Raw genomic sequence first — 26,020 nt, 5'->3', positions numbered from 1 at the left:
TTACATATAGCTTACTTGATGGATAATGCGTTTCATAATTATTTAGATATGACATCATCGATGGGAATAAGGCTCACACCTTCGATATAGATGCTCAGAGCGGCATTATTACGGTCCATAATCCAGAACGTATGAAGAAGAACTATCTTCTCCACGTGCGAGTGTCAGACGGCAAGTACTCGAGCGTGGCGCAGGTGAACGTGATGGTAGAAAAATCGGAGAACTCCGGTTTGATCTTCCAAAAGAATGTCTACGAAGGTGCCATCTTGGAGAACTCCACGAAGATTGCAACCGTAGTGGTAGTGAACGTTCTCGGTAGTTCATTGAACGAGCACATTGTCTTCAGCATTCTTAATCCCACCGACATGTTTGTAATCGGACCAACTTCCGGCGCGATCAGAACCAATGGCATACGATTCGATCGAGAGGTGTGCGATCACTATGAATTGATCGTCGAAGCGAAGAGCCACCCGCCGGATCGGGAGAAGCCCAGGGTGGCTCATGTCATAGTGAATGTCACTATACTCGACATAAACGACAATTGTCCGATATTCGTTAATTTACCTTACTACGCTGTCGTCTCCGTCGACGCTCAAAAAGGCGACGTCATTACGAAGGTAAAGGGCGGATTTCTTTTTATAATACATGAATGATATGATTTTTCTTTTCAATTTTAACTTCGATCTTGTATACATAAATTTTAAAACGTCTCGCTCTTATCATTCAGGTTCACGCGATAGACATGGATAGCGGCGATAACGGCGAGGTGAGATACGAATTGAAGAAGGGTCACGGGGAACTTTTCAAGGTGTGCCGGAAAACCGGTGAAATATCGTTAAAACAGAATCTCGAAGGTCACAATCGCGAGTACCAGCTTACGATCGCCGCGTACGACGGCGGTGAGTTTGTTAAAGTCAATAACTCTGCTTTCCGCTTAAGCCCGTTTTAAATGAGCTTCTAAATATGATTGCAGGAATAACGCCTTGTTCTATTGAGGTGCCAGTCAACGTGAAGGTGATAGATCGCTCGATGCCAGTATTTGACAAGCAATTCTACACGGATAGCGTGCTCGAGAGTATAGAAGTACATTCACCTCTGGCGTTATCCATTCAAGCTGAGTCACCTCTGAATCGCAAACTCATATACAGCATTACTAAGGGCAATGATTTTGAGGAGTTTGCCCTGGACTTCAACACGGGTAAGTAAAATAAAATATTCTCAACATAAATTCTCGGGCATGCGCTATCAGATGAAAAATGAGAACTCTACACCAGTAAATAATTTCGTATGAGATAGTAACGTAAAAGTTGTATGATACAGTGAAAAAGTAGAAGCATATAAGAATTGGCGATGTTGTTTCCTATTAGTTGCGCAGCAAGAAATATCATAAACCAAATTTATTTAAAGATTTTTTTTAGTCAATAAAATGGTGAAAATGTTCCATATTCAGAGCCTTTTTTTAAGTGAAAATATATAAACGTTACATTGAAATGAATATGTCAGACATGGACCCGAATAAAAAATTCCCCTTTTTATTTCGTAACTTGGCTATGGGACTTACACTATTCAAACAAAAGGGTTTCTTATGATATATTGCTAGTATGGCTATATTTAGTAAACTTGTCAGTTTTGCTGCATTATGGTAGTTGGTTACTAAGTTCTAATCGCATAACAATATTGGTGAAATTAGGGGATGGAGAAATCGATGAAACATAATATTTTTAATCTATTATAATTTTAATCATGAGATATTAAAATTTTAGATATTTTTACACACATTTTAAATTTAAATTGATTAGCGCCGATTCTACGTTATTTTATTTTCTATTTTTCTTTATTTAGTCTTTATTTGGCTTTCCAACGAATATATTTTTCGATTATATATTTTTTAGTAGTTGTTCGTATTTATGGTTACTTTTTCGTAGTAGATAATTGTACTCAGATCATGATACTTGTTCCATATGTATTTCTTACAACTGCTTGTGTCTGGAAACTAGAGATTAAAGTCTTGTTGTATCTCCCTGTTTCGCAGCCCCCGACAGTAACAATGGTCCTTGTGAGTATAAAAAAAATTCTAGTTCTATCGGTCTTTTGCTGTGTTGCTACGCTATGTTATACACCGCTCTATGTTCATGCACGATGTAATATCACAGGCAAATCACTGCAGTTGAATCGAATAGATTGAAACAATGCGCGAACAACGAAATTGAATTTGGATAAATCTGAGATTCAATAATTAAATCGGGAGCGGCTTGTATTACCGATTCGATAGCATCGAATGCAATGTAGAACTTCCAGATTTGAATTTCTTACTTGCTCTTAATTTAAAGATGTTTTATACATCTATGTGTAATTCTACTTCGGAGAGTCTCTTATATAAACTTTCAAAGAACGAAGTCAGTCATTTCTAGATTCACATTTAAACAATCGATTGCTATCATGTTATTCTCAACATGAAATCGCAAATTTAATCTTAAACTTTTAATAGAAAATGTAATTAACAATTCAGAATATATATACGCTTATCAATTGCTGCAGTGCTTGATTGAATTTCCAATTAACATTTTGATCGATGCAAATTATTCAATTATCTTATGCAATTACCATAACAACACGCCGACATGTGCAATCTATTCTCTCTTAAAACATACGTAATAGACATTGTGTTTCTGAAGTGGTACAATCAAAAATAAAATAATTCTTTATGAAAAGCTAAGACAAAGATGTAGAATAAAAATTTTTTATACAGAGCTTTGTTTTCACGAAGAATTATTTCATTTTCGGTTATATCATTATTTCAGAAACTATATATATATATATATATATATATATATATATATATATATGTGAATAGACACACACGCGCGCGCGTGTGGGTGTATTGTGTGTGTATCTATTCACTGCTACAAATGAATGCATCAATCACCTTTACAAAATTTGTGTAAGATACATTTCTCATATTTCTCAAATTACATACGGCATGTTTAGTTTTATGTTTATTTTTTCACATTTTTTAATTTTCACCAACTAATTTTGATTTTATTCCATATTGTCCGTAACACTTAATTAGACGTATTAATCGCACGATACATGCTACAGTGAAAGTAACAATAAAAGATAAACGTTCCGAATTATTGACATAGTTTGCTAGCTTGTAGCGTAAGCCGTAAGCTTGTTGCACGCTCTCGCGGCAGGCTAACATTTACGAAGATGAAGTTTTCTGAGCCTTTCAATTAAAAAGATTACAATATCTGCTTTCGAGGGAGCCTTCTCCTCTCCTAAATATAAACCGCTTTGGTCGTGTACATCACATCCACAAAATTAATTTTGTTCCCGCTCCCCGTTTTTCCACGATCGTAATCTGGGCGGGTCTCATTAAATTGTAATCGCGATGGAACCACACGAAACACCGGCTTGGAACACAATAGCCGCTTACACGCACTATCGTTCCACGATCCGAGGCCAGTCTAGACACATCATAAATATTTCGCCTGTGATGTGAACGTGCGGCCCACCCATTTTCATTTTCTTCACGAGATTTCAATAGCTTCAACCTGCTCGCATGTCGTGCCTGCACCTTACGTAAGGCAGATACGCCTATTATTATCTATTTCATTTTCTAGATTATTTCGGAATTAATTTAATAAGAACACCGCGATACATCAGAGTGATGCAGTCGCGATGTGAAATTTTGACATTTATCTCTCGAGAGGTGCAGGCATTATTACCAGGCATTGGCAAATCATACATGGAATCTCTGACGTTTTATGTAAACATGATTACACGCGTGACTGCATTTATTCGCGTCTTCTAGTGTCTACAGATCCGTCGAATTGATATCGCAAAATTATGTGAAGGATATAGGGGAAAAACGATCAATGTCTATCCGGAGGAATTTCGAGGAAAACGTAATTTTAAGTTTCAAAACATCAGATATCTTAGGAAGCTATTGGAAAAAGTATTGAAATGCATATTGTTTACTTAATTAGTGTTTACATTGTATGTTGGTTTTTTTCTCACAAGCCTGTGGACTATAATCGTTTTTGCCTAGCACGGGAAAACACTTTTCGGCCTTATTTCCAGTGAATTGTAACTCTTTTTGATCAAAACGTGATCAAAAAATAGAAGATAAGAATTATGAAAGTTTTTTAAAAATGCCACAAGATAACATTATCAGATCAATTTCGACAAAAAGTGGACTTTGATCGTTTTTCTCCTGTACCCTGTACATAATTTTACATTGTAAATTTAGGTGATTCTAAATTCACCAAATTCCAATAATTGTGAAATTAAAATGGCGATAATATAAAAGTTAAGTATCAGCAGAGTAGATTAATTTCTCATACGCACTCGCTTTCAAAAAGAGCACCGCTCCTTTGACGGATACGTAGACACTCCGCTGCGTAGTGTGTGCTTTGGGTCTACAATCTTCTCTTCGTATAAATCAGGTGTAATCTATGTGGTGGATGAGCTGGATTATGAGCAAAAGAAGCAGTATGAGCTGACCGTGCGCGCCACCGACAGTGTGTCAGGCGTTTACGCGGAGGTGCTCGTCAGCATCCTCGTCCTGGACGTGAACGACTGCCCGCCCGAATTCACCCAGGACTCCTACAATATCTCGGTATCGGAGGCGGCGGTGTTCGGAACCCCCGTTCTACGAGTGAGCTCCAGAGACAATGACACGGGTAAGCGTGAAATCAAACTTCTAAGCTTCGCGCTGAAAATCGGATTATCTCTCCCCTGGTTTCTATACATATGGATGAGATTTGGAAAAAGCTGATATCTTCGTCATATCCATATTCATTTTTGCGCAGGCATCAATCAACAAGTTCGTTACGCTATTCAAAATGACACCGAGGACAGCACAGATCTCTTCCACATCGATCCGGACGAGGGGGTGATATTTCTCAAGCGATCTCTGGATCACGAGAGCCATGAGTCCCATCATTTCACCGTGATCGCAATGGACCGCGGCGTGCCGAGTCTGTCGAGCACGGCGCACGTCTGGGTGAGCGTGATCGATATGAACGACAATCCGCCCAAGTTCGAGCAGCCCTCGTACACCTGTTCCCTGTCGGAACACGCCGAGCGTGGCCAATTCGTGACGGTGGTGTCGGCCAGCGATCCCGACTACGTCGACGAAAAGCTGACGTACACCATCGTAGGTGGAAACGAACAGCAGACGTATAACATCGACCAGTCGACCGGCATCATCTCGCTGATAAACATGCAGAATTTTGGCGAGCAAAAACTCAGCATGCTCAATGTATCCGTCACCGACGGCGTCTACACCAGCTTCACCCGCGTCAAGATCGAGATTCTGCCCGCGAATAGGCACAATCCGAAATTCCCGAACCCGGTGGTCGAGGTGACCGTCCTGGAGAACCAGTTGCCTGGTAGACTGGTCACCAGCGTGCTGGCCGTGGACGAAGACTTCGGCGAGTACGGCACGGTGACGTACGCGATAATATCGGAAATGATGAAGGAGGTGTTTGACATAAATAAGCTCAGCGGCGAGATAGTGACGCGTAAGAAGCTCGATCGGGAGGAGCAGAAACGCTACGAGATACCGGTCATGGCGATGGACGGTGGCGGTAGATCCGGGTTCGTGATGGTGCGCGTTAAGGTAGGCGACGAGAACGATAACGCGCCGGTGTTCCTTCTCAGGGAATACAAAGCAACTATCCAGGGCAATCTGTCCCTGAACACGCCCTTCCTGAAAGTCAGGGCGCAGGACGCGGACGAGGATGAGGCAGCCAAGATCGTTTATTCCATCTACGAACCGCAAACGTCGCCGGCTAGATCTTTGTTCGGTATAAATCCCGATACGGGATCTCTCTATCTACAGAAGAGCGCTGTGCCGTGGGGTAAGAGACATATTTACTTTACCTTTATGCTATGATTAAAATTAATTTGATATCCGTCTTAAAGATTTCATATGACAAATAAATATTTGTTCACTTTCAGAAAACCAACTGTTCGAATTGTTTATTCGCGCGGAGGACAAAGGCACGACCACGCACCACGCCGATGTTCCGCTAAGTATTTACATAATGGGTTCCCACGATATCCCGCCTCTATTTGAGCGAAAAGAAGATAAATTCTTTGTAAGAGAGGACTCTTCCGTTGGCACGCCGATCACGAAACTCAAGACCGTCACAAATAGCACCGTGACATATCGCATAGTGTCCGGCGATGAGGATAATCCGCTCTTCACGATCGACTCTCACGGCCAGATCACTCTGGCGAGACCGTTGGATCGAGAGTTGAAAGACAGTCATTTGATTGGGGTTCTCGCTGAAACAGATTCCAGCCCGCCGCTCACAGCTCTCGCCGAGATCTCTCTTCAGGTGCTGGACGAAAACGATCACGCGCCGAAATTCGAGAGCAATCCGTACGCGATCAGTTTGGCCGAGAACATCGAGGAGGGAACGTCGATATTGAAAGTCATTGCGCACGATAAGGATCTTGGTAGCAACGGTGAGGTACGTTACTCCTTCGGATCCGATATAGGGGAATTAGCGAACGTTTTTACGGTGGACGCCTACACCGGTTGGATATCGACGTTGGTACAGCTCGACAAGGAAAAACAACCAGAGTATAAGTTTCAGGTAAAATAAATGCAATGTGCTAAATATCCTGAATGTATCTCTAAAAGAATATGTTAGACACTCGTACAACAATCCTTTTTTCAGGTGGTTGCCACTGACAATGGAAATCCGAAACACTTCGCGAGGACGTCGGTGCACGTCAAGTTAAAGGATTATAACGATAACTCGCCCGCGTTCGTCGACGATCGTTACGAGGCTACGGTGAACGAGGACGCTTTACCGGGAACGGTCGTGGTGAAATTGATCACCGTCGATAAAGACACGGATGTCAATACGCCGATAGAATTTTATATAACATCCGGCGATCCTAGGTCGCAATTTCAAATCAGATCTACCGGCGAGGTGTACGTGGCAAAATCCTTGGACAGAGAGACCATCGATCGTTACGAGCTTCAGATCGTTGGTACCGACGGAAAATACGTTTTTGAAACGAAAGTAACGGTGCAAGTCTTGGACGTCAACGATAATCCGCCGTATTGCCTCAGATACCGTTACAGAGAAATACTTTCCGAGGGCTCGCATCCTGGCGCCTATGTCTTGACCGTGTTGGCCACCGACTATGACGACGAGCCGAACGCCAAGCTACGGTTTTACTTAACTGGCGACAATAACGACAAATTCTCGTTAGACAAGGAAACGGGCGTGCTGAAAACCGTTGGGCAACTCGATCGAGAGACTCAAGCCAAGTATTCCTTGACGGCCCACGTGCAGGACCGGGATAAGCCAACCTGGGAGTGTTCATCGCAGCTGGAGATTCTCGTTTCCGATCTCAATGACAACGCACCGAAATTCACTATGTCAACTTACAGCAGTACTTTGCCCGAGGATGTGGAGATCGGCACGTTAGTGACAAAGGTACACGCTACGGACAACGATATCGGTATCAATCGGAAGATCCGATATGAGTTTATCGATTCGGCGGACGGTCACTTTCTCATCGCGGCGGACAGTGGAATAGTCACGCTGGCCAAGCCGCTGGACCGAGAAACGAAGGCCATGTACAATGTTACTATTCAGGCGCTCGATCAGGGCACCCCTCAGCTAATGGGGGTCGCCTCTCTCATCGTTAACGTGCAGGACATCAACGACAATCCGCCAGAATTCGCTTCTAAGCTCTACTTCGCGAAAGTGCCTGAGATCTACGCGGTTGGTACCGAAGTGGCACGAGTGCTCGCCACCTCCAAGGACACAGGGGTGAACGCTGATATATATTATTCGATCGTCGGTGGTAATGAGCACAAGAAGTTCCAAATAGACGCCAAGACGGGCGTCTTGACCATCGCTGAACAGCTGGACTATGAACGGGCTCGCGATTACTTCCTCACTATCCAAGCTGTCGACGGAGGTATCCCGCCGCTAAGCAATCACGCTACTGTCAATATCACCGTCACCGACAGCAACGACAACGCGCCGATCTTCAGCGAAGTTTCGTACAGAGCCTTCGTGAGAGAAGATGCGAAAAACGGGGAGAAAGTTACGCAAGTGAGTTTCTCTCAGGTCTTCTTTACTATTTGCATTTCCGTCTTCCAAAAGACACAGTACTGTGGTTTATTCAATTATATCCTTGGGATTTATTTTTGATTCTTATTACTGTGGAATAATATTTTTCCACATAAAATTTCTTACATGCGGGAATTAAATTCAATTTCTCGATTTAGTTCGTCTGTTAATTATTACAATAACTTTGCAAGCAATGCTATATAATTGTTTGCACTATGCAACAAATAATACACAAAATTGTAAATAATTGTTAATAGAAAGTCAATTTTATGTAACGCGAAACTATATGTACTTGCTAAAATATTTTATTTTACTGACGTCTCAGGTGTACGCGAATGATTTGGATAGCGAGGAGAATGGCAACGTGTCGTATTATATAGAACGTGGCGACAGACAGAAGCAGTTCTCCATCGACAGAAAAACCGGACAGATAATGGTCGCCGCTCCTTTGGACCGAGAAGAAGTTAGTGTCCAATACAACACATTACAGATATAAGCATAAACGAAATACTCTATTAAACGTTCCACTTTCTTTTTTAGATTGCGAGCTACGTATTGGAAGTTCATGCACGTGACAACGGCATTCCGATGCTCTCGAGCTTCGTGATGGTGAACATCGAGGTCCTGGATGCGAACGACAATCCGCCGTTGTTTTCTATGCCAAATTACACGGCTGTTGTGCAGGAGGACAAACCACTCGGCCATACGGTTTTGCAATTCGTCGTCACCGACGCGGACATCGAGCCGAATGCCGAGCCGTACACCTTTGACTTCCGTTCCGGCAACGAAGGCGACGCGTTTCGACTGGAGCAGGATGGCACTTTGCGAACAGCGACGAAATTTAACAACCGAGTGAAGGATAAGTACGTGTTGCATGTCCGAGTGTTCGATAATGGCAGCCCGCCATTGTACTCGGACGCGTGGGTTGTAATCAAGGTGATCGAGGAATCGCAGTATCCACCAGTAATCACGCCTCTCGAAGTGATTATCAATTCTTACATGGATGAGTATCCAGGTGGCATTATCGGAAAAGTCCACGCGACCGATCAGGATCAATACGACACGCTTCTCTTCAGTTTGGTGCCATCCTCGCCGATCTCGAGCACCGATCTCTTCCAGATAGACAAGATCGACGGCACGTTAGTGGCTTTGCCCAGACTCGACGTGGGCGAATATAGGATAAACGTTAGCGTGACGGACGGCAAGTTCCACTCGTGCTCGATCGTAAAAGTTAACATCGATCTGGTGACCGACAAGATGCTCGAAAATTCAGTGATCGTGAGATTTCGAGAGGTCAGCCCGGAAGATTTCATGCTGAGCCATCGCAAGGGCTTCGTCAGAACCGTTCGAAACGCGATGAATTGCCGACTCAAGGACATCGTTATTATCAGCGTGCAGCCGTCGACCGACGAGGCGAACCTGATCAAGTCGCGGGCGATTCGCCAGGCGGTGCACAACGATCTCGATCTTCTGTTCGCCGTGAAGAAGGCGGCGAATCCCGCGGGTTCATCGGGTTTCTACGCGTCGGAGAGCATACGCGAAGCGTTGAACCAGCACGTGGAGGAGCTGGAGGAGTCGACGAAGCTGGTCGTCGAAGAGATCGTCCGCTTCAAGTGCAACAAAGGTTACTGCTTCTACGGCGACTGTCAAGACAAGATCACTCTCGATCCTACGCAAATCACGCCCGTGTCCACTGATGTGATGAGCTTCGTGTCGCCGCGGCACAAACACAAGATGGAGTGTAATTGCAAGGAAGGATATGCCGGCAATCATTGCGAAGTAGTGGTCAACGAGTGCGCCAGGGATCCCTGTCCTCTGTTCAAAGTCTGCGTGCCGGACTCTTCCATTCAAGGATACTCGTGCCAGTGTCCTGAGGGATACGCCGGTCAGACCTGCGACATAGATATTTCCAAATGCCATGACGAGTCGTGTTACATTCCGCGAAATCCCATATCTTTCAGCGGGAAGAGTTACGCGCGCTACAAGATCGACAAGGCGCTAATACGGCAAACGATCGAGGATCGTCTCAGCTTATCTTTGAGAATCAGGACGATGCAGCCTACCGGCAACCTCATGTACGCGGCCGGCAAGGTGGACTACAACATTCTGGAGATCGTTAACGGCGTGATGCAGTACAAATTCGATCTGGGCAGCGGCGAGGGGCTGGTCAGAGTGAGCAGCGTGTACGTGAGCGACGGACAATGGCACGAGATCCAGCTGGAGCGGGAGAGCAACAGTGCCCGGCTAACCGTAGATGGAAAACACATCGCTCACGGTTCCGCACCCGGTATCAATGACATCCTGAACCTGCAATCGGACGATCTGTATCTGGGCGCGGAGGTGAGGCAGCATCCGTCCATCATCGGCTTCGAGGACGTGCAACGCGGCTTCGTCGGCTGCATGGACGACGTCAGAATCGCCCGAGTGTCCGTGCCGTTGCACATGAGCGGCGCCAGCAGCGTGGCGATTCTCAAGCGATTCGCCAACGTCGAGTTCAGCTGCGACACGGCGACTATCCTGGTGCCGCCGGGTGTCTGCGGCTCGCAGCCGTGCCAGAACGGCGGCACTTGCAAGGACATGGGCAGCGACAACTACGAGTGTCAGTGTCACAGTCGGTTTGCCGGTCTAGCTTGCGAAATCGACACGGACCCTTGCGCCTCCTCGCCCTGCCTCTACGGCGGCCGTTGCAAAATCGTCCCGGAGGGCGGTGATTACGTCTGCGAGTGCGTCGGACCGAGTCTCAGCGGCAAACGCTGCGAGTTCGGCAGGTACTGCAGCCCGAACCCGTGCAACCACGGGGGCGTGTGCGAGGAGGGCAACAACGGCCCGATCTGCAAGTGCCAGGGCTTCGCGGGCGACCGCTGCGAGACCGACATAAACGAGTGCGACGCGAGTCCGTGCACGAACGGCGGCACCTGCGTCAACGAGATCGGCACGTACAGATGCATCTGCCCGCCGAACATGACCGGCCTGAACTGCGGCAACCCGGCCTTCTCCACGCCCATCATATCCAGCCACTTCAACATCCCGTGGGACCATCTCATGTGGATCGGCATCGCGGTGCTGCTCAACATCCTGCTCATCATCATATTCGTTGCCTTCTGGCGGATCCGGACGAAGCGAACCAGGACGCGCGCCAACAACATCAACAACAAGACGCGGAAGCAGATCGTCTTGAATTCCGCGCGGCCTCACGAGCACGAGTTCAAGCGCAGCTCGAAGCTGAGCAATTTGGAAGTCATACAGGTACTACTATTGTTCGGATTGACTATCCTCGTCAGGTCTACTGTAAAAGCATGAACTCTCGAGGGCCAACACATACACTTACTCGAAGGCGTTATTTCAACATCCACAATGCGTACACAATGAGAGCTACTTTAAGAAACTTCGCTCACGATTATCGATGTAATGCCTTTCAGTTCTTTGTGGTATTTAATCGCTATTTAGCAATCGACATTAATGCTGTTTTATTTTTTGTTTGCGATGCGTTTTTTGGTTTGCCGACGTGGTACACACTCCCTCCCGTGCCCTCGTCGCGGCGATCCCGTTTTAAGGGATGTGGTTCTACGTGTGATTCTTCTTTTTGCAGAGAGAACCTCCCCAATGCCCTCCCAGACCCGCCTCCTACACCCCGAGCTCGAACAACGAGCCTGCCACGTACGGTAACACGGCGGCGGTGGCTCTAAATAACTTGGACACCCTGCGCAGCTACGGTAGCGCGGGCGATGAGCTAGAAAACTTCCCGCCGGATTACCTGCGGAATCTGAATCGCAGCACTCCCGTACCACCCCCATCCCTGACCCTCGCTAATCCGGTCGGCGGAAACGCAACTGGCAGCGACACGGACAGTCTACACAAACCCACCTGGCAGGAACAGATGCAGCTGGCCTCCTTCATAACGGACACGACTAAGATCAAGAACGGTGAGTGGTCCACTTCCGCGTCAGTGAAAGAAGAACCAATCCCTCCCGGCTCCGTCCGGATAGCTTCTTACTTTTGATTTCGCTTGTGGCATGCGATTGTAAGGGGTGGAGCACTAGGCGCTTCCCCGTTCTTATCATTCTTCTTGACGAAACTTTCCTTTCAATTTGTCTCGCTCTCTTTTTACTCGCGGCTCTCTCTCTCTCTCTTTTCCTTTCCTCTCCCCGTTATTGCGTAGCTGATTATTCTATTAACACCGGCGTGTTTCGTGTTGTGTGCACTAACAGACCTGAAACGAGCGAGCCCAGTGGTACCAGAGCTGACCACTGGAGGACTTCTACTAAACTCTTCTCGACGGACGCCTCACGCGGTTGGGTCCTCCGTCGCCTCCGTCATGTCCATCGAGGATGATCCTCGCATCGTCGGCGGTAAGTTGAGAGAGCCCGCTCGTATGGCTCGAGATACAGAGTGTCCTGCGAATCGCCTATTGTCTCTTACTTAGAAATTAAAGACACCTGTTGGCATTTTGCTGGCGTAAGATAACAATTCGGATGTTGAAAATTTGAAGATATATCATCGACGGCTAGTAATAAAATTTTGCGAATTTACCAGAAGCTGCTGTAGCCGAAATGCGATCTTAGGATACTCGGTATACATCTTTGGGTCTTCGCTTCTTCGCTTGCACTATCTGTCTCCAATCGAGTGCTACTATTTGCCCTCGCACCATCTCTGCCTTTCACTTATCTGCACATCACTTATGCTGCATCGCATGTAGCGTGTCAGAGTACAGTCGTTGTCTGCAATGCTTTTAGGATATCACTGGGACTGCTCAGACTGGGTCAGACCGAGTCAGAATCCCTTGCCTAACATCACGGAAGTACCTGGCAGCGAGGTCCCAGATTCATCCAGCTTCCATAGCAATGAGAGTAATGAGTCCAATACTCATCAATTACCAATAAGTAAGTACAGAGGTGCATGCGCATTGATTCACCTCTTCCCGCATCGGCATGATTAGAGTGTGATGTTTGACAGTTTTGTTAATTTTATTCACATCACAATTATAATATTTTATATTATGTTTTTTATTTGATAGAAAACTTGCTAGATTATTACAATAAATCTAGTAGGTTTGTTTGTAACACACATCATCTACGCTTAATGAAGATTGTAAAATCGAGTGATAAATTTAATACCAACATTGTAACATAACAAAAAATAATGGAGACTAACGAATTAATACCATAATTAACCATGTCAATATTTACGCATGACGAAATATGTGATCATGTAACATCATATGTACATTTTTCGTACCAGTTATTCCACTAACAACATTAATTACAACAATTTAAAACTTCCTTACAATACGTAACACGGTCCTGTGTAGAAATGTAACATTCGCATTTATGTTATAGTGCATGGTCCGATAGATCCAACGAGGGACATCGAGACCTTGAACGAAGATCAAGAATCGGAATACGTCGGCGATTCCGAGTGCGGGACCGAGTTCTCGGAGCAGTATCATTGCGCGGAGACGCAGCGTCTGAATCCCCTCGACAGCGGCGGTGAGGGGGAATACAAGTACAAGAGCTCCGAGAGCTATCTGCGTCACCCGAACTCGTACCTGCCCCATTACAATATTCACACCGACACGGAGAATGAGACGAATCCGCTCAACGGCCGTCTCAGCACCCTCGAGTCCGACGAGGAAGAAGACGACGTAGTGCCTTATGGTTTTCCGAGCACCCGCCGTAACCGATGCCACAAGGTGATCGAGGAGGACGAGATCGGCTCCGTTATCACCACGCTGGAGGAAAGAAACTCGCTATTGGGCGGCGCAAGCAATAGCGATCTCTCCACGAATCTTTGCGAGATCGACGATTCCGAGTACGAGATCGCGGATCAGAAGAGCAACGGGCGCCTGTGGTTATCGGGGAACGGCATCACGCAGACCTCAGTGTGACGAACGGTGGTGTCGAAGTACGCGGATAGACTGAAGCGTGCGAGAGCGTGTTTCTCCGTGCTTCTATGATCGAGATGCGCGGATGATGTCTGTGAATATATGCAATTTTGTACATAGAGCGTTATATCGTCGTAGAGAAGTAAGACAGCAGTCTGTACAGGCAGCTATGAAGTAAGGAAGCCCGTTTGTGCGAGCCACCGGCGTGTTCTGCACGCACGTCGCGCGTACGATGTATACCGTCGCGGAAATACATCACGCCTCACAAATCTCCTCCTACACAGGTAGAGTTCAAGCATTAGCGTACTTAATCCTGCAAACTAATAACAGCGAATATAGTTATATGTCCTGCAACTGCAAGCAGTGCGTACGTCGTGTCATATCGATTCGATGAAAAAATTTAGAGAGCTTTTGTTTTATTTATTAAATTTATTTCATTATCGGATGCATCATATATATTTTGTTGTAGTAATATATATACGTATGTAGAATCCAAAAATATAGATTGACATAATTTTATGGCTTGATGGTAGAAAAATGGATATCTGAACATATAATTCTCGTATATTTTCCTACTTTCAAGCCATATTTCCTCTTCTGATTGCAAGATATTAAAATATGCTCTATAAATATAAATTATTTACTTAATCAAGAAGAAAAACGCATAAATGCTTATTAGATAACGCTACACACTGCACGCATTCTTAATGTTATTTCATTTCCGCAACAGTTTGAAAATATTCCTTTTGACTCTACCAAGGAGATGAGATTTATTAGAGAAAAAAAATATAGATTGTGGCAACTACGAGTACGCGTACATGCGTAAGAAATTATCTTAAGGAAGGGAGGAATTCATTACTCGAGAAAAGTAAAGCTAATCACGACCGTGTCGTCAGACCAATGACTATTGTTTAATGACCTATCGTTTAAATTTAACGTGTTAATCCAACAACTATATAATTCCAGTGCAAACGATACATAGGTACATTTATGTATTTTTACTATTTGCTAACTGACTTTATTTTGGTTACGTATAAATGAGAACCGACGGACTACTTAATAATGCATATATTAAGTAAGAAATAGCAGATTAGCGTGTAAGTAAATGGACTCTAGTGAAAAAAAAGAAGAACAGCCTCCTCCGCGCGTTACGGAGCGGACATGTGCGCGACTGTGCACGTGTTTATTGCACAGGTTAATAGTTAAAAAAAAATATATGAAATATTTTTACTGTGATGATAATAATGTTTATACGATGATCAAATACTATGACTTGTATCATAATAATTGCAATGTTAATTACCCAACGTTTTATAACAAATTTAAGAAAAAAAGATGAAGAGCGATGGAAGGGGCGATGTCCTCCTCCGTGTATACGTAAGCTAAGTCAACGTTCCGTTTATTTAACATTTTTTTTCTTCTTATCTCTTTATTCGTCAGCCACCATCAGTACGACCGATGAATCTGCATACATGGTGCTACTATTTACATCACGCTTTATCGTCTATCTACTCTTTAATAAGACTGCTCAGCGGCGCGAGGTAATTCACCTCATCGCGCCCTTTACCAATCTGCCATTCGCATCTCATGTATTCTCTCATCATAGGAAACTCCATATAATATATAATGGAATACTTTTTAAAACTGCCAATTAATTCTTAATGCCATATAAGCAATGCATTTCCTTCGATTAATTTGTATAAAAGAGATAGAAGAATATCAAGGAACAATCTATTACGCGTCTAAGGTTTTTTACTCATTGTCACATTTCCATTTAGAATACTTTTTCATTAATGGATATTGTATAGCGGCAGCTTATTTGGGTGAGGTATACACGTTCTTTTATACACGTAGAATTTTGTTGAGAAATTCGATTTTATGTTCCTGTTCTGTAAAGGATGCCAGGCTATCCTGCTCGTGTTTGGTAGGATAACATTAGCGAATCATATTAATAATAATGCTAAACAGGGTGATTTTTACGTTATGACCAAGAGTAAAAGCATCGTCTCTCGTCCTTGTATAAGTTAAAATCGGCTGTGCTTCTACTTTCTGAAATTTTAGAAGATCATACATTAACGTTCGTATAATACAATTTTTTAATGATTTTATATTAAAATCATATAAAAAAAGATAAAGAGAATAGAATTGATTTCGCCGATTCCAATTCGGTAAAAATGATAAGCGATATAAAATTTCAGTCTGTAACATGAAGCACGAATAAATATTATATAACACATCTAGATTAGTTTTATTAAAAAAAAAAAAGAAACGAAGCACATTGGTCAAAGACTGTGAAGTAGAAGATATGGATGTGACAGCGGACTTTTTATAAATATAGTATATGAATCATTTAGTGATGTTATACAAAAATCGCAAAAACCCGTTTTTTAGAATTTCCCAACTGATAAATTAATAACATAATAAGCGATTATTATTAATTTCTTTTCATAGTTACGTAGTACAGAATTGATTGAAAGCATATATAAATGGTTTGTACATATAATTTTCGGTAAATTATTTATTGCTTCAGGCCTACTTACTCGCGAGTTATGTTCTCGAAAAATTAAGAGTGAGGAATAAATAATTTTATCAAATATTTACGTATTTTATATAAAATAATTTTATAAAATTATTTATTGCTTGCTAAACAGTTTTGAGTGTACAACTTTTAAAACCACAGATCGTAAAAAAAAACATGGAAAACATGGGTACAATTTCTAAATTCGCCATAACATCTAGCCCTGCTAATAGAATACATATCGATATCATGAAATCTTTTAAGAAAATGAGGAACTTGACTTGTTATTATTGTAAGGCTATAATTAATTTGTACAAGATCAACCTATTGTAATAAAGAAACCAATCTTGCCTACAATAAGTTATACCCCTTTATTCGCAATTATCGATATTCTTATTGAATAATGAAACGGATAATTTGTTGGTATTTTATGATATCTTGGGATATTCAATCTTCTTCTATGATATGGAAGCGCAGAAAAAAAATATATGTATAGATATAAAAGAGAATATTCTTTTATTTCTAAATCATAGAACAATATTGATTATCCATATCGATAATCCATTTTTCTATATCTTAATATTTTTGCAATGCTAAGGTAAGTAATTCATTCATTGGTGTCAATAATATACGTGGATCTTCAATTAAACCAGCTCCGACCATGGCACCGGTAAACAACTGCAATGATAAATAATTTGTTGTGATAACATATTTAAAAGACGAATATTAAAGCATTCAAATATTTTTATTACAACGCACCTGTTGTATTAGGCGATCAGCTAATTCGGTATCGGTAGTTGTTAGTTTACACAATTTTTTGATAAGAGGATGATTTGGATTTATCTCAAAGCGCGGTTGAAGCATGGAATATCGCATCTCTTCGTTCATTTGATGGCTCTGTATGCGAATAAAGTGCCTCGCGCTTGCCATATCCTGAACGGTTACAACACAAGGATGTGACTCTAAACGATTCGTCATCTTAACGTCGTACGCTTTTTTATCGAGAATCTTCTTCATGTAGTTTACAAGGTTATCCAGTTCATCCTTATTTATAATACCTGTATGGTAAAAGATATGACACTAGAGTTATTTCTGATTAAATCCTAATTACAAAATTTACAAATATGTAAAATTTATTATATACCTAAATTTTCTGGTTTATTTGCTTCGGTATCATCCCGCATTTCTTTCTCCACAGATGTCAAAAAGTTAGATTTATACTGTCTCAAATGCATTAATACTAATTCATCATATGGTTCATAGCAGAAGAGAACTTCAATATTTCGTTTTTTTAAAGATTCATAATACGGCGATTGCTCGGCTAGAGTACGGCTGTAACATAAATTATGACTTTTGCAGATCATTGGTTAAACATTAGCACGACTTATCCAGATTATATTTCCTGTACCTTGGCGCTGATAAATAATATACATCTTTTTGATCTTTCGCTAAACGGCTGCAATATTGCGGCAGACTGACTAATTCCCCCGGAGCAGCAGCAGAAGATTCAAATCGCAGAAGTTTGCCAATATCTTCCTACAATAAAATACAAAATTAATGAATCAATATATTTTATAGACACTTATATGGAATGTAATTAATTACCTTTTCAGACTGATCATTACTAGTTACAATGCCCTCTTTTAAAAACAAGCCATAGGTCTTGTAAAACTCATTATACTCTTCCGGCTGCTTCGTAGATCGCTCATGTAGGAATTTTAGTATACGTGCAGTCAGCACGGTTCGTAATTTCCTATCAAAATGTTATATGAGCGTTTATATATCGTATATAGTAATAAACGATATCAATATCAAATATTTATTCTTACCCAATCAATATACTATTTTGTAGTAGTTCGCGGCTTAAATTCAATGGTATGTCTTCCGAATCTACTACGCCTTTAATGAAACGTAACCATTTTGGTAAGATATTCTCCGCTTTGCTTTTAATTAGAATCTTCCGGTTGTAAAGCGACACTCCACTGGTAGTATCTCTTGCCAGATCGAACAATCCAGGCTTTTCCTCTGGGAAGTATAACAGAGCCTTGATACTCAACGGCACGTCTGTCGAATAATGTAGCACAAATCTTGGTGAATAAATACAATTTCCTACGAATCGATAAAATTCTGCATGTTGCAGCGGCGTGACATCTTTCGGGTCAAACATCCACAATGGCTGTAAAGGAAAAAATATTTTTTTTAATTATAGTAGATTATAGAATGTAGATAAAATGGATGTGTAAGAAAACTATAATTGATGATACCTGAATCGTATTAGTCCTCTTTCCATTCACAAAAATAGGACTGCCGACAAAATTACTGTATTTGTTGATGATACCTGAACGGATTAATTATATTTTATTTTAAATATATATAAAACAATATAAATGTGTGTACACTCTTATTGCTAATATACTTACGATTAATGGTATTTTCGTCACTGAATTCTCGGCTATCTGGTTTCAAATGTATAACAATTTTTGTGCCTGGTTGCACTCCGTCCGCATTTGAAATCTCAAATGTACCTGATCTACATATGAATATATTATTTATAGTATTACACACTGGTACTATATATATATATATATATATATATATATATATAAATAATATCGTTAATTATATGGAGAATAATAAGTATTCTTTCTCATTGCTTACCCATCTGAAGTCCAACAAAGACCTTCTGCGTCTCTCGCAAAAGACTTTGTAAATACTTCTACTTTATCAGCGACCATGAAGGCACTGTAAAATCCAACCCCAAACTGTCCAATAATTTTGGAAGTGTAACTGGAGTTTTGTTCTTCTTTCAATTTTTCTAGAAATGCCTATAAAATACATAGAATAGTTATATATGTACATCACAATTGTATCTTATTTTCAATTATGCTTCAGATGATCTAAAACTGTAATTGTTATTTTAAGTACAATTTAAAATGTACTCATACATATAATATATATTTTAAAATTAAAAAAAAAAAATGAAAATATGTGTAAGTTCAATGCTTTGTACTTGCCTTGGAACCAGATCGAGCTATAGTTCCCAAATTGGCTATCAATTCCTCTCTAGTCATTCCCACGCCAGTATCTTGGATTGTTAGAGTACGACTTTGTTTGTCAGTGCCAATATGTATCTCCAGGCTTCTGTCGCCAGCCGCTTGTGCAACTTCGTTGTCGCTCAGACGTAGATATCTTAATTTCTCTAGTGCGTCACTAGCGTTTGAAACGAGCTCGCGTACAAATACCTAGCAAATAAATCAATCAATATAATCAATGTTCAACCTATCAAAAAATATATATATTTAATTACCTCCTTATCTGAATATAAAGACTTCGCAACAATTTGCAGTAACATTTGCGTCTCTGACTGAAATTCATGCTTGGCACTCTCACCTGTACACAATAAAGTATTTTATCTGTTATATTTTTCTTTCTTCTCAGAAAATAATTTCCGATATGATTATTTTAATTACAACTGAATATACTACCTGTAGCTTTCTCTGTGTCTTTTATAATATTATGGTACTCTGTAGTTTGAGCTTCTGGTTGAGACGACCAATGTCGTACATGATTGTAGACAACTGTAAAGTTAAAAATGTGTAGATATTCCTTGATATCAATAAAATACACTTCAGAAAATGCGTGACACGAAAAAAATAGATTCACAGGAAAATTATAAAACACAATGCACAATATTGTACAATATATAAAAGTAAATTGGACATGATAAAACTGATGGTCCAACAAACCTGGTAGTCGTTGACATTGCAACTGGATTATTTTCTCTTGCAAATTCCTATTTAATGCTCTCGAAAAAGATCTTCCTAATTTAAGAGCGTGGTTAATTCTGAAGGCAGCAGCCATTTTCAAGTATATACCAGAGAGAAGCAGAGACCTCGAGCGCCGCGCAGTTACATGACGCCATGACGGTCACCGAGTTAACGGTCGCTAGAGGCGCTACAGCCGATTACGATTAAACACCGTTCACAACGAAATCAAATACAAGAATTAACTCAACAATTCTATTTCCAATTGTTTATTTCGCCGTATCAAAAATAATGAAATACGATAAATATGCATATCCTCATTCAAATTGATTCGCAATTACTTAACGTAAAAGGCACGTATTTTGCAGGCTTCTTTGGCTGCTATTGTGCATTAAAGTTGGATGGCCTGAGAAAGTTAAGTCAGCTTTGTATTTTGCCATTAAATATTGTTTGACAAATTATACATGTTCTATATTTCAATCTTTGTACGAATGGCCACAAATGCGTCAACGAACGATCAAAAAGTATCATAAAAATAAAGAAAAGATGTTGAATGAAACCCGGGAGAGAATCGGCCAAATTCTACACCAAAATTTATAATTATTTTTGCAACAATTAACCTAATTCTTTTTTTAATGGGTAAGTCATTAGTAAATGTAATATAATATAATTCTTTTACTATATGAAGGAAACTCGTAAAAAAATTTAAAATTAAAAAGTGTGCAAATTAGAAACTTGCACATTGCTTCCTCATCCTTACAGATTGATACCATTGCTCCTATTTTATTTCCTATTTATTTTATTTAAGCTTGTATTTTATTTGATGCATAATTATTAGTATTTATTAGTTTGGCTTCCTCATAGAGGAAGCTTTATGAGCAAAATAAAATAGGAGCAATCTGTAATGATGAAGAAGCAATGTGCAAGTTTCTAATTTGCACACTTTTTTAATTTTAAATTTAACCTTTTTATGATTAAAAAAATGTCAGCTTATTAGCACTAGTAGGGTTTTACAATTGACGCAATGTTAAATCGATGTTGACTTTGGAAGTTCAGGCTACATGGTCCATACATATATTGACTTCGCATATGGATCTTTGATCGCGTATAAAGCTGGATCTAATCAACCAAATCTTAAAGAATTGTATATAAAATAGGGGTAGAAAAAACTGAAGAATATAATAGAATTATAAATAGTCTGATATCTCAAAATTGTCGGAAGTTAGAGCAACCACGAACATTTCTCAAAAAATTCAAAATTTTATAAAGAAAGAACCTTTTTACCGATTATCGCCAAATTCAATACCAATTAACTTTCTTTTAACGATACTCTATATAAAATTATATGTATTGTATAACTTATACATGTAACTTTTTAAGCAAAAATCGGTAACTCCTTCACCGATCCTCACAAAATTCAATACCTTCCTTAAATGATATTCTATCCATCAAATAACTTACACATTTTTAAAGCAGAAATCCCCAGCGAAAACAATCTAGTCAAAGTGATGTCAAATTGCCATCAAATTGACGAGGGGTATGATGTCAAAAGGAGTAATCAAAATGATGGCAAAATGATGGCATCATGACTACAAAACGTCCCATACCTTGATGGTGATTATAACAGTCATTTTGACGTCATTTTGATGTCTGTTTGATGTCAAAGTAAATAATTCCCTCTACAGTAATATAAATGCAAAATTAAAATAAAATTAAAACTAAATTACATTGAAAAAAAGACAAAATAAAAACAGAAATATATTGCATAAGGTTTTTTAATCAGATTTAAGTTTTGTTCTTAAATTTATATGACAGGTAACTTAAAATCATATAGCAGTAAATCAACTTAGTTAACGAATAAACTTAGTTAATGAATGAACTTACAAGTTAACATAAAAAACTAAAAATTATAAATGTTTTGGTATATTTATAATATATATATATATATATATATATATATATGCTCCAAAAAGGTTAACTTTCTTAAACTATTCAAATTATCAGTCAAATGTATAGATGGACACATGCGGATATCTTTCCTTCCATTCGTTAACCAAACAATCGTCAATTTCGCAGGATATGATATGAAACTCTTGCAGTTTTGGACATTGTTCCATAATAATGGAACACTTATCAGGTGTAAGGTCGATCAGCCCATAAAGTTGTAACTGCTTCAAGTTTTTACACTGCGTTAATAATTTCAATGTGTGATCAGTGAAGACAATAAAGCGTAAAGCAAGTAATTCCAGGCGTTGATGCCAGGAAGAAAGTAATCTGTGCAAGTAATTATCAGTGATTGGAACAGGCAATCTGTAACAAAAATCATATAATTATTATAGTATTTCAATTACAAAAAATGTTGCAAATGAGAAATTTGCACATTGATTCCTCATCATTACAGATTGCTACCATTGCTCCTATTCAGAGCAATAATTTAACCTTTTATTTCGCTCATAAAGCTTCCTCTTATGAGGAAACTTGTATTTTACTTGATGCATAATTATTAGTATTTATTAGTTTGGCTTCCGCATAGAGACAGCTTTATGAACCAAATAAAATAGGAACAATATGGTAGCGATCGATCTGTAATGATGAGGAAGCAAGGTGCAAGTTCCTAATTTGCACACTTTTTTTTAAATTTTAAATTCAACTTTTTTATGAATTGATAGAAGGTCAGCTTGGTAGCACAATTGGGGTTTTACAATCGACGCAATGTCAAATCGATGTTGACTTTGGAAGTTCAGGCTGTACGGTCCATATATGTATATATGGACTTCGCATATGGACCTTTGATCGCGCATAAAAGCTAGGTATAATCAACCAAAGCTTAAAGAATTATATATGAAATAGGGGTAGAAAGTAGTAAAGAATATAATGGAATTATAAATAGCTCAATATCTCAAAATTTGCGGAAATTAAAGCTACCACGGACATTTCTCAAAACATTTAGACGTTTTAGAATATTTAGAACACATGGCAAAGAAAACTGAAAAAATTTTTTCACGAGAAACAAAACTTTCTCTATGAGGAAGCACAAAGAAAATTAATGTAACTTTTTCAAGATCCTCGAAATGCAAGAGAAGCAAACACAAATTTCAATCAAGAATATAATAATGTATTAAGAAAAAAAAAATTAAAAAGCACACACTTACTGGGGAAGGTACACTTTTCGTAAATTCTTACAGTCAGCGAGAACGTCAATATCCTGCGATGTAAGATCATCACAGTTTTCTAAACGTATTACTTCCAAGTTAGGACACAAATTTATAAACTGCGTTGTAGCTGTATTTCTTATATAGATTCCAGGTTCAAAATTGAACTCACGCATCCGTTGATTTTTTTGCAGTATTTTATAAAGGCATTCAGCTTTTATAAATGTATTACGAAGGTTTAAATGTTCCAAACCATTTAATTTCTCGAGATACGAAAATTCTTCGTCGTCTATGTCAAGACAATAATCTAGATTCAATTCTAAAAAGAGATATGTGTTGGGCATATACAATAATCCCGACAATCACATGTTTCGTATACTTTATATGTATATACATACCTTTCAAATTTACACATATCTCTGAAATTTTAAGTAAGGCAAGATCAGTGAGACCAATGAAACAGCAGTATCCTAATCTTAAGTGCGTTAAACGCCTGCCACAATTATCAAGAAAGTTATTAAAATCCTCAACACTAAATATGCTTTTTGTAAGATCTAACTGTTGCAAATATTTACATCTAGATGTAAAGTAACAAAATATATTGCTCATATCGCGTGTTGCCATATCAAAATTTGCGGAGTGTATATTCAAACATGTATAGAGTTGAGGGTCTCGTATCAAATCATTGAAGCGTCTATTTACATAATTCAAGCGGCATAACGTCATCAGATCCAAGTTTTTAAATATTATTAGTAGTATTTCATCCTGCAAAGATAAAATATAAAACTTTAATAAACGAGATGATATTGCAATAAATATTATGAAAAATAGGCTTCTTAAAATATTTTACAGGAAGCTCAGATATATTGCGACGTGATAGCTCCTTGGATTCATCCGAAGAGAGTTTTATACGTTTTGCACAATTCGAATGACGGATTACCTCCAGAGATACATTTTTGTGCATCAAATTCTCTCTCAAAATACTCTCCTTAGAAACCCTTCTTATGTAGCTGCAAATAACATCGGAACAAATTCATTTTTATTATTAACAGAATAAAGAGATTTTAATATTACTTAATGTTGATAATAATACCTTCCATCCCTACAATAAGTACAATATTCCATTATAATGCAATATTCAGAAAAATGTCGTTGCAGATAATCTATATCCAAGTGTGCATTTTTGAAATCTACTGTTAAATTATGAATATCCTCATGGTGTGGAAAGTACATGCAGTTAATTTCCTTTAACAGATTAGTTAAACTCTTCTCATAATTTCTAGGACGAACCAACTCTGATGTACCGATAAGCATTACAGCATTTAGCTTTGTGTAAAGAGGTATTTCACAGAAATCTGTCTTTAAAAAATCTCTGTCTTTAAAAAATAGTCTTAGCATTTTCGTTTTAAAGTCACGCGGGTGTGATAAGGGTGGAGAAAATAATCTTGATGTCGTTACTTCAGTTTGATCTATTCTACTATTCACGTTTTGGTTAGTCAATAACTTCATTATTGACTCCTGTATACTTATCGGGGGTACAATCTCAGACTTATAATCAGTTTCCCACAATTTAAACCACTCATTATTAGAATCATCTTGAGCCGAAATTTGAATTACGTGTCCAGGATTGTACATTTCGTATATAGAAACTCTGATTGGATATACAGCTTCATGAAACTCGATATCTTCAAAAAAGGAAATTATAATTATACTCTCTTCTCAACAAAAGCGTATCTTTTATAACAATATCTTACTTGTGAATTGAGGTATCACATACCAATATAATCATCATGTTCACGCCATGACGCACTTAGTACACTGCGAAGATGTGTCAATTTTGTCATGAATTCTTCGTATTGCCACGGAGTTATTGAAATGACGATATCATTATTCCATCGATTCATCTTCTGTTTAGAAAAGTCAAAATGTATCAAATAGTAGAAAAAATCTTGTAATATATAAATTTAGATTCCGATTACTTTGTACAGGACAATATAACGGATAATACACATACTATGAAATATGTTTCTCCATTGAAACACGAAGAATAAAATAGGATAATTATTTAGTTTAGAGAAGCAACCTTCTACGACCTTGACCTTGACATATATATTATAGGGAGCACTCTCCTGAGTAACCTTCCAAAGGTTTTAGCCGTCGTTCGTTATTTATTAAAACGTTATTAATAAAAAAGTTTGAGAAATATAATAGTGCTAATTAAGGAAAGTCAATTTGCTGATATGTGTTTATAGACAGTATACATGTGGGCGGCAGAGGGATTCAGCCTCTCCCTTTAGCAGGGATTGACTAGAGTTCCTCTAGTAATTATATAAGAATTACGACACCGCGTGATAACTCCTGATTGGTTCGCCATTAATAAGGAAGAAGTTAGTGCAAATGAGACAAAGCTATAACATCCAAATGAAAAGTACGAGAGTAGGAAGGCTGTCTCTCTCTATCGTTTGCTATAGATCCCTAGTAATTATTAATTACGGACGGTGTCGTAATTCTTACTAGAGGAACCCTAGGGTGGACCTCGTTTCGTCCTGTAAACAGAGATAGAGTGGGGTAAGCCTCGCTTAGAAAGTTAAACC

At 39.6% G+C, this 26,020-nt stretch overlaps 3 protein-coding genes across 3 annotated transcripts in view; 1 reads left to right on the top strand and 2 right to left on the bottom strand.

The window, feature by feature from the left end:
- Positions 1-16,870, top strand: part of LOC139783785 (fat-like cadherin-related tumor suppressor homolog) — a 56,731-nt gene extending 39,861 nt beyond the window's left edge. The window contains exons 10-23 of the mRNA XM_071722952.1: positions 47-617; positions 728-899; positions 974-1,198; positions 2,033-2,056; positions 4,449-4,685; positions 4,815-5,867; positions 5,968-6,611; positions 6,696-8,093; positions 8,437-8,574; positions 8,652-11,357; positions 11,701-12,034; positions 12,320-12,460; positions 12,845-12,991; positions 13,448-16,870. Of these exons, the coding sequence (XP_071579053.1) occupies positions 47-617; positions 728-899; positions 974-1,198; positions 2,033-2,056; positions 4,449-4,685; positions 4,815-5,867; positions 5,968-6,611; positions 6,696-8,093; positions 8,437-8,574; positions 8,652-11,357; positions 11,701-12,034; positions 12,320-12,460; positions 12,845-12,991; positions 13,448-13,995 (8,338 nt within the window). The 3' untranslated portion in view covers positions 13,996-16,870. The remainder of the gene's footprint in view (positions 1-46; positions 618-727; positions 900-973; positions 1,199-2,032; positions 2,057-4,448; positions 4,686-4,814; positions 5,868-5,967; positions 6,612-6,695; positions 8,094-8,436; positions 8,575-8,651; positions 11,358-11,700; positions 12,035-12,319; positions 12,461-12,844; positions 12,992-13,447) is intronic.
- On the bottom strand, positions 16,609-20,455 carry Trap1 (TNF receptor associated protein 1). Its single transcript, XM_071722954.1, has 13 exons — positions 20,257-20,455; positions 19,996-20,088; positions 19,818-19,900; positions 19,525-19,752; positions 19,169-19,335; positions 18,931-19,040; positions 18,775-18,848; positions 18,340-18,686; positions 18,116-18,263; positions 17,919-18,046; positions 17,655-17,842; positions 17,270-17,568; positions 16,609-17,188 (listed from the first exon to the last, which is right to left on the bottom strand). Exons 1-13 carry the CDS (start codon positions 20,369-20,371, stop codon positions 17,087-17,089), a joined length of 2,082 nt encoding a protein of 693 aa, XP_071579055.1. The 5' UTR covers positions 20,372-20,455; the 3' UTR covers positions 16,609-17,086.
- Positions 20,456-23,739: 3,284 nt separating this feature from the next.
- Positions 23,740-25,330, bottom strand: LOC139783784 (F-box/LRR-repeat protein 4-like). Its single transcript, XM_071722951.1, has 5 exons — positions 25,204-25,330; positions 24,520-25,111; positions 24,277-24,436; positions 23,793-24,191; positions 23,740-23,745 (listed from the first exon to the last, which is right to left on the bottom strand). Exons 1-5 carry the CDS (start codon positions 25,328-25,330, stop codon positions 23,740-23,742), a joined length of 1,284 nt encoding a protein of 427 aa, XP_071579052.1.
- Positions 25,331-26,020: the final 690 nt, after the last annotated feature.

This window comes from Temnothorax nylanderi, unplaced genomic scaffold, assembly GCF_030848795.1.
Source record: "Temnothorax nylanderi isolate EJ_2023f unplaced genomic scaffold, tnyl_v1.0 TNYL_tig0540_pilon, whole genome shotgun sequence".
Taxonomy (NCBI): Eukaryota; Metazoa; Arthropoda; class Insecta; order Hymenoptera; family Formicidae; genus Temnothorax; species Temnothorax nylanderi.
The sequence above is the reverse complement of the archived record's forward strand: the minus strand, read 5'-3'. Positions and strand labels throughout refer to the sequence as shown.